This window comes from Ictidomys tridecemlineatus, chromosome 10 (assembly GCF_052094955.1).
Source record: "Ictidomys tridecemlineatus isolate mIctTri1 chromosome 10, mIctTri1.hap1, whole genome shotgun sequence".
In the NCBI taxonomy this organism is placed as follows: domain Eukaryota; kingdom Metazoa; phylum Chordata; class Mammalia; order Rodentia; family Sciuridae; genus Ictidomys; species Ictidomys tridecemlineatus.
Window position 1 is genome coordinate 43,074,815 of NC_135486.1, and position 12,729 is coordinate 43,087,543.

Sequence of the window (12,729 nt, forward strand, 5' to 3'; positions counted from 1 at the left end):
ACCCTTGTATTTTCTAGGCTTTGTTTCTCTTCACATTAACAAGGTAATGTCGAATACAGTTACTTGCTAATTCCATTTGGAAAATATATATGCACGTTAAATTCATATTTTTATTAAAAGTATTTTATTTGACAAAATAATAATAATTACTTATCAGAATATTAAGATGATGACTTAGTCTTCACAAAATGTATATTAATATTTTCCTCCCCAAACAATGAGGAACAACCAATAACATAGGTAACAGCAGGGAGGTCATAAAAAAATTTTATTTTTATTTTTTTCCTTCCTCAACCTCTGGAATCTAGTATCACAGGACAGATTCTACTGACATAAAGAAGTAAGCACTTCATGTCTTTTGAGGCCTTTTTTAACTTTTGTGTTCACATCTTGAATTTAAAATATACCTCATATTAAAGAACAAAGGACCCCACACAGATTGAATTCAAAGGTCTCAGAATTCATTCTGTCTTCACACATAACACAAAGATATACTTCTCCAAACTGCTTTTTCTTCCTTTCTCAAAAGTTAGTGTTTGTATACTTGAGGTACATAAAGGCAAGTTTTACACATTTTGATGCAATCTTTCTTTAAATCAAAGTTTGTGTAATTCCATTAGGCATGTTAATATTCGTTTTTTATTAAATCAAAATGCTTTTTACCTGAATTATGCAGCATGATGTATGTATAGCTACATATGTGAAAGGTGAAGCATTAGATTATGTTATATCAATGAAGGAAAGATGTTACTTAAGATGATATTTACTTGTGTGTGCATGTATGTATGCATTTCTGGGTGTGCATAAGTGCATCTCTGGGTGCTATCACTGCCAGGTGTGTTTTCATCATTGTGAGGTTCAGGTCAAGTGTTAGAAAAACCACAATGACTTGGTGTCTTGAGTGACAATAGAAAGGCCAAGGTCTTTTTTAAACTTCCTATATGAATCAAAACATGTTCAGTTACAATGCAGGACTCACTTCATCAGGAAACTTTCCTCTCATAATATTCTCATATATCAAAATTTCAAAGTGCATTATGTACATAGTGCATTTTAGGCACTTGATAAATTTTGTCCTTATGTGGCGGTGGTTCCCCTCAAAAATGTTGGATGTAATAAATTGCTATAATCAAATCTAATTTCTGAAAAATACCTGTGGGAGTAACAAACAAAAAAGCACGTCTTGTATAAAAAAAATGATAAATAACACCGAAGGTAGCTGTTTATTATAATCAGCTTGGTACTGAATTACAAAATTAAAATTATGTGGCCCTTTATAACTAACCTTAGCAATATATATGATCTGTGGAATTATGTTGACTTATTTTGCATTTCATAGGAACAGTTCAAAGAAATATAATAGAAAAAAATGGAAAGATTTATCACAAAGGACCCTGTAGCACAGAATATTTTGAAAAAAATCCATTTATTTTGGTCTATTAAGGAAACTAGCATGGAAATGATTTGCTTAGAACTCATTAAGTGTAAAACATTTTGAAAAAGTGCTAATTTTCTAAAAGAAACATCTATGCAGTAAGCAAATTATATTTTTCTATGACTTATTAGTATAAGACCATGTGAACTAATACATCTACAGAATAAAGAAACTTCTAAAGGGTTGATTAAACTAAGCTTCAAACTGTAGCTTGATAGAATTATTAATTTAATCATTTTTAGACAGTTAATTTCATCCAAATTGTTTTTTTTCCCCCAGCCCGCCTTGAGCAAGGAAATTTGCTTTACTCTTCGGTTAAGAAATCAAATGCAGAATTTATTTCCAGATGGTAATAGAGATGTGACTGTAAACTTTTGCATTACACATACCAATAACATTTGCTTTGCACTTGCACTGGCCTGAATTTTGGTGACAGGTAATATCTCCATCCACTGTCCCAGAGGTATTGCAGTTACAGGGACTGCAGCCATCAGGATCCAACTCTTGTAGATTGTAGAATCCGTTCTGGCACTGATTGCACTGTCTGCCAGACACATGTCTCTTACAATTACACTGGCCTCCAATCTAGAGAAGATACAACATTTTGTAGAATGATGAACGTGTCTATTTTTAGATAATTTGCTCATTAGGTACAAGACAGAGAGGGAGGGAGAAAAAAATACTTGAAATGTTAAATAGACAAGAAGGTAATAAGGTATTTTTCCTCCTGACACAAAACATGGGAAGCTTCAGCAGATTGTAAATATAGAACTGAATGAAAATAAACCTCACAGAAGTCAGTAGTATACGACTAAAAGGTAAATGCGGAATTTAAGCATTAAGTACTAAATAAAGAAATCAAAATATAGACATGTCAGAGTCTGTAAAGAGAAGAGAACCCGGAGTTAGGTTACTTTTCACACTTCTTCTCTGTTTTATTCCTCCCATTTGCTGTCTTATTGGTCCAAACTTGTTTTATATAAGCCAGATGTTTAAATTAAGGAAGCGTCTTTCTGTATAGTATCATCCCATCAAGGTCTTATTTAAAGTTCTTGTTAATTGCATTCATTCATGCCTAATGAGACTGACACATTTTTTTTTATACAATTCTTCTCTTAGGAATATTCCAGTATATTTACCATTCACTTACAGCATTATTTCACATTAAGTATATTTAGCTGGTTTGTATTATGGTAAATAATGCAAAAAGTTACTTGTTCAAAGCATTTTTAAATAAAATAGCTGAAACAGTATGTTTTCCTCTTCATGCTGCTATTTTGAGAAGAATGAAAATGCAAAAAATATGCAGTATTCATCTACCACACACACAGAAAACACTACATTAGAGGACGATAAGAGCTAAAAGTCTTTATAAAGGACATATGTATTTGAAATGTAAAATAAATATGAGAAATTCAATAATAACTTAAGGCTTCAATGCAGAGATATGGATACAGACATCAAATCTCTTATAGTCACTGGCATTTCTCCCCAATTGCCTTTCACTTGGACTGAATTCAGCTCTTCACATTCAGAGGCAGGATTATCAGAGGGGAGTAATATACGTGTGGAAAGACATAGTTTGATTGATATTTGATTTTAAAGATTTTTTTTTTAAATCACACAAGGTTACATTTCGTTACAAATATCTAGGGCAAGGCTCTCAAGTTAAAGAATTTTAAAAATACATAATTGCCTCATCTGCCTCATCTGTGAAATAGAGACTCACTAGAACCATTAATAGAAGGATAAAATAATACAACTGATATGAAGCTATCTAAGACTCTGAAAAATAAAGGATTATAAAGCACCAGATATGCGTGCAGATAATGAACCTCAATATCCAAGACACCTACAGGAAGACGAACAGGCACCATGAAGTACCTCCTTGTGCCTGGCTGCATTTCCCACCCCACACAGGAATACACAATCAGTGAAACATCATGTTCAAATGCAAGAATGGAAACCCTAATTACAGTAAGTTTTACTCCATGTATGTATAATATTTCAAAATACACACTGTTGTCATGTATGTATGTATGTATGTATGTGTGTGTGTGTGTGTGTGTGTATATATATATATATATATATGTATATATATATATATATATATAAAACAAATAAAACATTTTTTTAAAAAGAGACTAGGCATTACTCAAAGGAGGGATCTGATTTTTCCCTGCAAAAAGAAATGGCATTTATTGATAGGTATATTTCACATATAGTCATGAAAGTTCAACAGACCTCTTTTACATACTCCCACATCAAATACATACTCTCATTTCAAATGCCAACAATTTTGGCCTGACCTGTTGCTAGGGCTTCTCATGTATTAATTTTGTTCCCCCAAATAGAAGGCAAGCCCTTTTAGGTATTAAACATACCTTATATTTCTATTCACACTTGTAAAAAGTATTCTTTCAAAGATGAAGAGCAAGAAAGAATGAATCAGGGTATATATATATATATAGAGAGAGAGAAAAATGTATTCTATGTCAAAGCTATTTTTTGGTAAAATTTTTATTTAAATGCATTACCTGTATCAACTAGCTCTTCCTTGCCCCTTGAAATCTAGATAAGACAGTCTTCAACCTTAGTTCCACACTGCTGAAGGACAAAAGTGGTCTCAAAATTTATAAAAATTCTAGAGGGGTTGGTAATTTCATAGTTACCCTGACCCTAAATTTCTGCTTCTTCCATTTTGGAATCTTCTTCCCTCCTGAGAGTACTGCCCTCTGTCACCTTGGCCAGTGCCTCAATCTCAAGGAAAGGAACTCTTGTTCAAAAAAGTGAATGGATTTATTAAACTTTTCCACAGATTTGGAGTGAAGAAATGAGAGTTTTACTTTGCAATTCATAATCTCCCTTTGGTTTTCTGATAACTAGAGGTTTTCCTGGGCTTCTGCACTCCAATTAGACAAGTGTTCAGTGTGGCTTCTCTCTCCTCCTTCCTTGCTCTGCCCTAAAGCATATCTACTTTTCTCTTTATACTTGACAGCCTTCATTTTTTTTTTCACATGGAATATCTCACAAGTATCCATTATTGCCTTAATTCCTCCGTGCACTTAAATTTTATCAAAGTATTTCTGACAATAAAAATAAATTGTTCCATATGAGCAACTCTGCCAAAAATCCTTAATATATCCACTCCTATTTCGTTAATCCAAAAGTTTATATAACACATAAAAATTACAATTTCCCTATATTAACAATATCTTAAAATATGGTCTAAAAGTAAAATAATACAGAACTTTATGATCGTGTATAACAGAACTTTAGTGTTCCTCAAAATTCAGCTGAAAACACAAAAGTTACTTCTGCACAACAATGCTGTAGATTTCCCTTTTTCCAATGTGAGAGAATACAGACCTACTTATATTCTAAGACTAATCTTTGTCCAAGGAGAAAGAAAGAAGGATGCTTCTCTCCCCTGTAAAAATGCACTTCCAAAAAGTAAGACACAACACTCTTCTATTTCCATGATCTTTCTGTGGAAACCTTCCAATAAAAGTTTTTATAAAAGTTCCACAGGAACCCTAGGTTGACCTATTGATTTACTTTGGAAAATAGGGTATGAGCAAATCTGTTGCAAGCTGAGGCTTGAAAATGCTTATGAATTTGAAGTTCACTGTCTTGCTGGGCTTTGAACTCAGAGCTCACCTTGTGACTTCAAAAGCTCCAGCAATTCTGTTGGAGGACTAGAGAATACATGAAAAGAAGAGAGGAACCCAGCGCATAGTTGCTTTCCCCTCAGTTTAAGACTCAGCTTGCCAACCACAAGATATGTCAATGAGGTCCTCCTAGGTCATCTAACTGCCAGCATACTGCTAGGTAACCATAGACAAATGAGGGTTATTAGAAGTAGTAGGCCAAGCCAGCCCAGCAAAGCCAACCATAGAATACTGAACTAAAAACTTTTATTGTTGTAATCCACTAATTTATGTAGCAAAAGTTAACACAATGTAAATCACATTTCTATACCTTACTGCCAAGGAGGCTGAGAAACCTAGTCTAATGTACATAATCATGTGGCCAACTAATATTGAGACTTCTACTACTAATGGAGAAAGAAAAACAGATAATAGGGTACAACTACCATCTCAGATAACAGATATACATTCATACCCAGGCTATGGAAATTTTCCTGCTCTTTAAGGCTTAAAACACAAACTTGGTCTTATAAGTTTTGGTCTTGCTCAATTTTACCCACGTAAGCAAAAAGGATAAAAAGAATTCTCCTTACAAGCGCTACTTGGAAATTTAGAAATAAAATTCATAAATAACTGATTTGAATCATACCTTTTCTTTTTCTAGTTGTGTAACATAAAATGTTTCTTTGAAATTCTTCTTTTCTAATCAGGCATTTAGTGGTATTAATATCCTACTATGCAGTGCTAGATTAGCATTCCACTGTTTGATATGGTTTATTTTCATTTTCTTTCAATTAAAATATTTTCTAATTTTGCTTTTGATTTTTCCTTTGGTCTTAAAGTTAAGTGTATTAGTTTTCAAATATTCAGGAGTCATTGAGATAATTTTGTAGTTGATTTCTAATTTAATTGTGATCATATATTTTATATAACTTGAATCCTTTTAAATCTTTGGAGGGAAGCTTGTTTCATGGCTTAGAATTTAGTCTATTTTGGTAGATGCTTTTGTAGACCTAAAAAGTACATTTGTACCAGCAGTTGTGGAGCTGAGTGGTTTATATTTATAGGTCAATTGGGTCAAATTGGTTAATAGTGTTGTTCTAATCTATATACTTACTGATTTCCTGTCTATTTGTTTTAACTATTGAAAGAGAGGTATTGAAACTTTTTTTGCCTGTATTTGTGGATTTTCCTGTTTCTCTTTTTATTTCTATTAACATTTGCATTGTGTATTTTCAAGCTTTTTTGTTTGGTATATAAATGTTTAGAATTGGTATTTCCTGTTGACGAAATGGCCTCTTTTGCAATATATTTTCTTCTTTATTCTAGATATTGTTACTCTAAAATCTATGTTTCTAATGTTAACACAGAATCACTCAAGCTTTTCTATGATTCATGTTTGCATTATATATCTTTTTCCATCCTTTTCTTTTAACCTATTGTATGTCATAATGAAATGTATTTCCTGAATGCAATAAATAGTCAATCATAAGGTTTTTGCATTTTAATATAAACTGCTAATCTTTGACTTTTGAGTTTTTAGAATATATGACATGATTATTGATATTGTTTGTTTTAGGTCTATTATAGTGCTATTTTCTATTTTTCCCATCTGTTTGGGGTTTCTTTCTTTTTTCTCTTTACCTGCTTTTGTATTATCTTATTTATTTCTTGTATTATTCCACATTAACTTCCTGTTGGATTAATAGGTATGACTCTTTATTATTATTTTATTGATTTCTTTTACACATTTATCACAGTCTACCTTTAAGGGAAAAACTATGTCACATGTAGTTTAAGAACCTTATTCACAAATGGTCAAATGAACTAAACAAATGCTTCTTAAAAGAAGCAACCCAAATGGTCATCAAATACATGAAAAAAAATGTTCAACATAGTTATCAATTAGGGAAATGCAAGTCAAAACAAGTCCAGTTAGAATGCAGTCATTAAGAATACAAACAATAACAAATACTGAACAGAATTTGGGGAAAAGAAACACACTCTTACACTCTTGGTGGAATTGTAAATTAGTACAAATATTATGGAAATCAGTATGAAGGTTACTCAAAAGACAAGGAATGGAACTAACACAAGACCTAACCTAAGTAGATATACCATTTCTCAGTATTTATCCTAAATAATTAAAGTTCTTTTATAATAGTGATATATGCACATCCATATTTATAGCAGCTACTTTTTATGATAGAATACAGAACTATGGATACCATAGCCAAACTATGGATACCAACTAGCATCCATCAAGGGATGAGTGGATAAAGAAAATGTGGTATATATACATAATGGAGTTTTATTCATCCATAAAGAAGAATGAAATTATGTCATTTTTAGGAAAATGGATGGGACTTGAAAATAGCATGTTAAGATAAATAAGCCACATGATATATGACAAGAGTCATATATTTTCTCTAATATGTGAAAATGAAAGAGGAAAATGAGAAAGAAAGGTGGTGGTGGGATCTCATGAAAATTGAAGGGGGACAGGAGAGTAGAAGAAAGGGACCATGGGGACAGCAGAGGGGAGGGGAATATAGGCTAAAGATATTGGCTAAATTACATATAATATGCAACTGAATCCAGTATGCACAACTATAATGCACTAATAAGAGATACAGAAAAAATACAATGATATATTTCCTTTTATCCCCTCCTAATCTATTGGATCATCATTGTACTACATTTTATTATGGTGTAATTTTTGTTTAAATATCAACTATTTTTTAAAGAAAATTTAATGATCAGAGAAATATTTATATTTACCAATTACCATTTTCAGAGCACTTTATTTCTTTGTGTAGATGCATATTTCTATCTGATATTATTTTACTTTTTGCTGAAGGAGTTTAAAAAAACACATTACATTTCTTTCAGTGCAGATCTGCTTGGATAAATTCTTACATTTTATGTATTGTAAAAAATATTTACTGTTATCTTAGAAAGGTATTTTCACTAGTTATAAAATTCAATTATTTATTTTCTTTCCTTATTTTAAAAATGTTGCTCCATTTTCTTGTTTGCATGATTTCTGACAGGAAATCTGTTGTCATCCTTACGATTTTCCTCTGTATATAATGTGTACTCTTCTTCTGCCAACTTTAATATTTGTCTCTATCATTGAAGAAAAAAATGATCCTTAGTTTTGAACAATTTAATTGTAATGTGCCTATTTATAATTTTCTTCACATTACTTTTTTGTGAATTCTCTTGAGATTCTTCAATTTGTAGCTTTCTGGTTTTCCTATATAATTCCTGAAAGTTTCCAGTCATTATTTATTTGGATCTTTTTTCTGTTGTCACACAATCCTGCCTCTCCTTTAGGGACTCTAATCATACATTTATCAAGTCTTTTTGATGAAGTCTATTTTCATTTTTCTGAGTTTTCTTTTATTTCTATATTTCATGGTTGCTAGGTTCTATTGCCATGACTTCAAGATCACTAATCTTTTTACCAAGAGGTAATCTACTTTACTTAATTATAATATCTGTTGTAATATAACTGAATGATTATTATAATATCTGATCAGTTTTGTATCGGTTCTGATTAGTTGATTTTTACCCTCATTATTCCTACTTCTTTGAAAGCCTGGTTTGATTGGGTGCCAGATGTATGAACTTTTTCTTGAATGCTAGACAGTTTAATATTCTTATAAATACTCCTGAGTTTTGTTCTGAAATGCAATTATTTGAAAACAGTGAGTTGAGTCTTGTTCTTCAGGTATATTAGGTAATACTGGGGCAATTGTCAGTCTAAGACTATTCTCATTATTAAGTCAAAAGCCTTTTGTGTACTCTATCCAATACCCTGTGAACAATGAGTATCCCTGGGTTTGGGTTTGGCTAGTGGAAACGGACAATATTCCCAGCTTTTCTTGAGTGTAAAGCACCATTATCTTTAGTCCTTTTATGTTTTCTCCAGCCTTGTACATATGCAATGATCTTTATGCAGATGAATATTTAAATATATTCTGCAGGTCTCTGAAATTATTTTTCTGTGTTCCCTTCTCTCTAAAAACTCTAACTTTGGACTCTTGAAACTCTTGCTTTTGTCTCTTCAGCTTAGAGAACACTCCTGGCTCCATGGCTTCTACCTCTCTGTGGCATAGTCTGCAGATTCTTTCAAGATGGTAATGTTGGGAAGTTATAGGACATGATTATATTATATATATTCTACCTTTCAGGGGATACTTTCCTCCATTGCCTGATGTTGAAGTTCTTTCAAACAATTGTTTAATATATTTTGCACATATTTTGTTTGTTTCAGATGGGAAGATAAATCCAGTTTCTACCACTCTCTTTGGAAGCAAGTAGAAGTCTCAAAAAGATTTTTTTAACCTGAGGGGGAAAATTCTATAAACTGAAAATAAGAGAAAACTGGATGACAAAATCCAAAGAGAATTCATCAGCTTAGATTAGAGTTTCACTGGGAAACATATATTCAACTATTTAACATAAGATCCAAGTTCTGAACCCAAATAAGAAATTGGCAGGGATACCTCTGCTTATTCTTATTATATAGGAAAAAGGAACTGCATTCATCAAAACCTAATGCCACCATCAACTGTACAAGAATTGTCTTTTTAAGTAGCAAATATTGGAGTCCTTAAGCTTCAATCTCCCCATCAGCACAACACTTCTTAAAGGTAACATCCAAAGATATCAGAACTGGGAGAGAGATTAACATTCTCTTTTCTAACAAAGAATTGACTTTGCTAAAAATGGGTTCATTCAGAGATTAATAAAATTGAGACAAAATTTACCCATGAGAAATAGTACGACAAAAGGAATAAAAATCACAATAAAGTCATTTTTTTTCCTCAAGGGAAAGAATGTAGGTATTGACTGAGTTTGGCCATTATTTTTTTAAAAATACACACTTAGGTTTTGTTTTATTTATTTGTTTGTTTATAATGCTGAGAATCATACCCAGGACCTCACACATTCATCCAGGGAACCATTGAGTTACAACCCCAGCAAATAACAATATTTGTTTATATATGTGTGAATAATGATGTGATTTTGGTAAAACTGAGATTAAACATGTGTTTACTTCTCCTTATTCCAAAAAGTCACTTAGCTATTAGAATTTCCTTTAAAAAGCAGAATCTACAAATCTAGTGAAACCAATGAAAAGAAGAGAATTAAATTTCAGTAAAAATTCCAAAAGCAGAAAATGGAATACAGAAATAAATATTGACAACATTCTTCAACTAACCAGAAAATACAGGAACCACCTGATTTAGATACTTAAAATGAGAGAACTGAGGGTTTTTTTTAAGTAGAACCCTTGAATGCCTTAAGACTTAGAGATGGCAGAATACTAAAAGAAGGAAGAGGATACAGACTTGGAGTTAGAACACTGTTTCTTAACTGGTGATAATTATGCTTCCAAAGGACAACTGGTCCATATGTGGAGACATTTTTTTATTGTCCCAATTGGGGGAAGAGTTCTACTGGCATCTAATGGTAAATCGCCAGGGATGTTGCTAAACATCCTATAATACAGCAGCCACCTAAGATAGATTAGCCAGCTCAAAATAGTCACAGTGCCAAGGATAGGAATCATGAGTTAGATGGATTCCACATAGAAAATATTTAGATTTTCAGTTCCCTTCTTAACCCCACACAGCCAGTTTAACTAGTCCTACCTTCTGGTGACAACATGTTTACTGTTAAGAAAACTTGAAATTAACCAGCTCCATTATATTAGCTCATCAACAGCTTGGGAGTTGAAAAGGTATGGGGTAGAAATGGAAAGATAAAGCAAAAGCAACATATACTGCCTCCCCCACCCCCACCATTCCTGTTAGGCACTGCTTCTACAAAGTCAGGAGTCAGGCAACTGGCAGAGAAAAGCTGGAAGAATACAAACTCCAAAACTAATATCTGAGCCTCTGACCCTCTGCAAAGAAAAGCTCTCTTGATGCTTGGAAGTATTTTATCATTTCACTACAGAACAGAATTGACAGCAAAGATTCATTAGATATTCGTGCAAAATTTCTGATATGAAAAGCAGTTACAAAAACAATGGAGAAGGGGATAAAGAAGAAATAATAGCCCAGAGGAGGAACCAAATAAATAATACAGGTAATAGAAAACATTATTAACTTTTAAATAGTAAAAGTACAATAGGCAGTATTAAAATTTGAAAGGATTAGAAAAGTTGAGAAAATCTTCAAAAATAATGATATTAATCAAGAGGTTAAAAAAATAGGGTTTCCAGCCTGGAGCAATGGCACACTCCTGTAATCCATGTGGCTTGGGAGGCTAAAGCAGGATTTTCACAAATTCAAAGCCAGCCTCAGCAAAAGCAAGGAAATAAGCAATCAGTGAGACCCTGACTCTAATATAAGGCTGGAGATGTGGCTCAGTGGTCGAGTGACCCTGAGTTCAATCCTGGTACACCTCCAAAAATAGGATTTCCAATGGAATAGGAAAAATGTTAAAGGAAGAAATTATTTTAAAATCAGTACAAAATAACTGGGCACCTTTGTGCACACTTATAATCCCAGCTATTTATGAGGCTGAGGCAAGAGGAGTGTAAGTTTGAAGCTAGCTTCAGCAAATTGGTAAAAACCTGTCTCAAGGGTCTGGGAATGTGATTCAGTGGTAGAGCACTTGCCTATCATGTATGAGGGCCTGTATTCAATCCCTAGTAACACACACACACACACACACATACACACACACACACACCACACCACACACCACACACACAAAGAATATGAAGTATTTTTTCAGATGTCAAACCACAGTTTTAAAAGGCTCACCAGGTACTAGCAAAATTATTAATAGAGAAAAAACATCAATCTCGTGAAACATTCAAATTTCAAAAGTAAAGAGAAGACACAAATTTACAGAAACCAGAAAAATCAGTCACAAGTAAAAGCAGCACAGAATATTACTGAGGTGTTCTGCAACATCATAAACTAGTAAACCAAGAGGGACACCTTCCAAATTGTGAGTGAAATTGACTTAACCTAGAATATTACTTTAAAAACAATCTGTCAGTTATGGGTGAAGAAAGAATAAAGTCATTTTTCAGATTTGCAAGGATTCAAACGATTTCACTTCCTGTCTCAGGTAACTACTGAGACTATGGCCACAGTATAAAGAATGAAGAACATCAACAAGGATGGAAGACAGGAGGTCCAGAAAAGGAGGATTCAGAAGTCCTGGGAGAATCCCAGGCTGATAGCCAGGCAGGGTAGCCAGAGAACCAGTGTTCTATGCTAGATTGAAAGATGAACATTCGAGCTATCAGAACTGTATAGATGGTCTGGCTGCACTTGGGCATGTACACAGACACACACACATCACTGATAGATATGCGTGTAGCAAAGATGTCAGCATTTGGAGGGAGTCTTTAGATAAATACATAGAAAACTAAAAAAATTAAATGCAGAAAGCATCTAAGAAAATGAATATTTTTGAACACAGAAATAGCATCATTTGCTCATTAATTATATACAGATACTAAAAGAGAGAAAACTCAAAGATGATACTACAGCTTTGGGCCAGAGCAAATGGAAGGAGAGTTGCCACTAAGATGTGGAAAATTTGGGGAGGAGCATGTTTACAGGAGAAATTAGATCATTTGGGGATACATTAAATTTGAGATCTCTG

At 33.1% G+C, this 12,729-nt stretch overlaps 1 protein-coding gene across 13 annotated transcripts in view; it reads right to left on the reverse strand.

Moving 5' to 3' along the window:
• The window catches only part of Ush2a (usherin), a 738,328-nt gene that overhangs the window by 567,055 nt on the left and 158,544 nt on the right, over positions 1-12,729 (reverse strand). For all 13 annotated transcript variants that reach the window (XM_078022812.1, XM_078022814.1, XM_078022813.1 and 10 more), the window contains exon 12: positions 1,825-2,020. In XM_078022812.1, the coding sequence (XP_077878938.1) occupies positions 1,825-2,020 (196 nt within the window). The remainder of the gene's footprint in view (positions 1-1,824; positions 2,021-12,729) is intronic.